The 2,384-nt window shown below is 31.5% G+C and overlaps 1 protein-coding gene across 1 annotated transcript; it reads right to left on the reverse strand.

The window, feature by feature from the left end:
- Positions 1-350: 350 nt before the first annotated feature.
- On the reverse strand, positions 351-2,080 carry LOC108724791 (trypsin-1-like). The gene is made up of 3 exons (XM_018451408.1): positions 1,761-2,080; positions 672-984; positions 351-575 (listed from the first exon to the last, which is right to left on the reverse strand). The coding sequence occupies exons 1-3, from the start codon at positions 2,060-2,062 to the stop codon at positions 417-419; spliced, it is 774 nt and encodes a 257-aa protein (XP_018306910.1). The 5' UTR covers positions 2,063-2,080; the 3' UTR covers positions 351-416.
- Between the last annotated feature and the right edge of the window lie 304 nt (positions 2,081-2,384).

The following is a 2,384-nucleotide window of genomic DNA, read 5'->3' on the forward strand; positions in this document are numbered from 1 at the left end:
TCTCCATATGCAGCACAAATCATTGTAGTGGCTTCAGCAGCATTTTTCTTCAGATGAAACGCGAAGTGGACGGAAAATCGAATATGCTCTTTTGTTATTGCCATCGTGAACACTACTGATTTTTGAGGTTATATGCATCAAACGCCAAACCGTATGGCATTTTAGAAGGCCAAATGTTAACGCTTTAAAACCGCAAAAGGACGGGAAGATATATAATTTGTGACTATTATTTGTTGAATAAAATAAAAACATGAATAGTTGTCAAAAATGTTTTTTTTATTCAAATTACTATTTAGTTTTCTACTCTATGTGGATCAAAATAAAAGACGTTATTATTTATTTAAGCTGCCTGTTTATTTTTTGTCGAATAATTCGTCATTCAGTACATATTTGATACATCATCAATATTACTGTCATTAATAATTACTGATTTTTTGCTCGATCCATTTATTGAAATAAGATGTCTTGGTGTATACGGATGGCGCGTCTTTACAAGGTATAAGACCCCAAGATACAAGTCCAATAAGAACCGGTTTTCCTCCTGTAAAGATAGCTAGTGGACCACCAGAATCACCCTAAAAGCATATTAAAAACAATACATTAAATTGCTACATTAATTGCCAACAATTGCTGCTATCATTCATTGAATTTGCCGAATATCTGGCACATACGCTGCATGCAGAATTTGGTTTGCTCGACTTTGGCGCAGTGCAGATATTGGTGTCATCAACAGGAGAAGGAGAACCTGTCATGTTAGTGACGGTTGCGTCGCAAAGTTTGCGATCGATGATAGTCATCAGAGCATGTTGAAGTATAGATGGCATTATTGGATTATTAGTAGTCGAAGTAGAGCCCCATCCACTAAGCCATGCCTGTCCAGTTGGTTCACTGTTTGGTTGAGGTAACACGATAGGTTGTACGTTCACGTTAAGCTTCAACAGAGTAGTGAACTTAATCAGAGCAATGTCATTTGGGCCAACACCACTGAAAGTTAGAAAATACGTATCGCATGTATATATAAAATTATGTTCTTATCAATTATACAGTTTTAAAAAAATATGCGTTTAAGCTAACGTGTTAATATTAAAAAAAATTGTAGTACACTAAAAGAAAAGATTGGTTGTTGCAGTAAATTTCTGGTTGCGACAACCAATTTTTGGTTGCAGCAGTCAATTTTTGGTTACGTTAGTCTATAATCTGCAATGTCAGTATAGAATTTTGATAGGCTAACGCAACCAAAAATTGACTGCTGCAACCAATTAAAAATGCTATGCCATATTCAGTCAATCTTTTCTTTCAGTGTTTAGTGAAAGAATAGTAGTAACCTGCAGAATTAAAAGAATAGAATATATGTACATCATAACAAATCTCAAAATATAATTCGTGCGTCATATTATTTATTTGAGATATATGTTTTTTGAGCATAGTTTTCTAATATCATATTTCTAATAATAATCAGATATAGTTTTCTAATATCCTATACATGTCAATCACGATATTAATACCAATGTTGTAACCTTACATTAGTGATAGTAATTTCGATTATTATACAAATAATTTATTTTACAAATAAAATTGCTGATTATTATTGATGTAAGAGCTATTATGTTCTAAATTATTTCTAAATATAATACAATTAGAAATTAATAATTATATACATATATAATTATAAACACAACATTGATTACATATTAAACAAATATTATTCAAAGACGAATTAATTTAATTGTTCGTATTCACTGTTTCAAAGTTTCGCTTACCCTTTATATTTCTCATGTATGATCCATTTTGACACTTTTGTTAACTGTTCGGTTGCCTCCGTAAGTTTAAGATTGAATTTTCCAGCCTTAGCGATAACATTGCTTGCGGGATATGCGTCAGCACAATGTGCTGCTGTTATACCCCATTGTTCGTTCAGGATGGATCCGCCGCAGAAATGCTCAAAGAAAAAAAAGCTCCACGTTTGAAGGGAAAGCATATATGGGTATCTTCCTTTCGGCGCTTCGTCACCTCCAACCACACGAGTCTCAAACGAAGTAAGACCCGGCCCGGTAGGTGGCATCTGGATGTTGATTCGGGGCTGCACTATAATTTAAATTAATAATGTTTAAGAAAATTTAGAAGAAGTTGAGCATAGCACATCGAAGCTAGCTCTTTATGAAATAATATTTTAGAAGAAAATTTTTAATTAAAAACTAAACTTTGTTTTGTAATTTGTATAACAATACAATTATTTAGTTATTATTTATTTAAAATTTTTTAATTAATAAGAGAAATTTTTTATGTCTTAATGACCATTTTTTAAGCAAAATTGAATACAAATTATATCTACCTGGTATAAAATGTTTTATATATATTATAATTATATAAAATTATATATAATC

The sequence above is a fragment of the Mycetomoellerius zeteki genome, unplaced genomic scaffold, assembly GCF_001594055.1.
Source record: "Mycetomoellerius zeteki isolate Tzet28-1 unplaced genomic scaffold, Tzet1.0 scaffold310, whole genome shotgun sequence".
Lineage (NCBI taxonomy): Eukaryota > Metazoa > Arthropoda > Insecta > Hymenoptera > Formicidae > Mycetomoellerius > Mycetomoellerius zeteki.

Coding starts and splice junctions, on each gene's coding strand:
- LOC108724791 (XM_018451408.1), bottom strand. CDS start 2,062: ATGCCACCTACCGGGCCGGGTCTTACTTCGTTTGAGACTCGTGTGGTT. Junction 985..1,760: donor ATACATGAGAAATATAAAGG/GTAAGCGAAACT, acceptor TCTAACTTTCAG/TGGTGTTGGCCCAAATGACA. Junction 576..671: donor AACCAAATTCTGCATGCAGC/GTATGTGCCAGA, acceptor ATATGCTTTTAG/GGTGATTCTGGTGGTCCACT.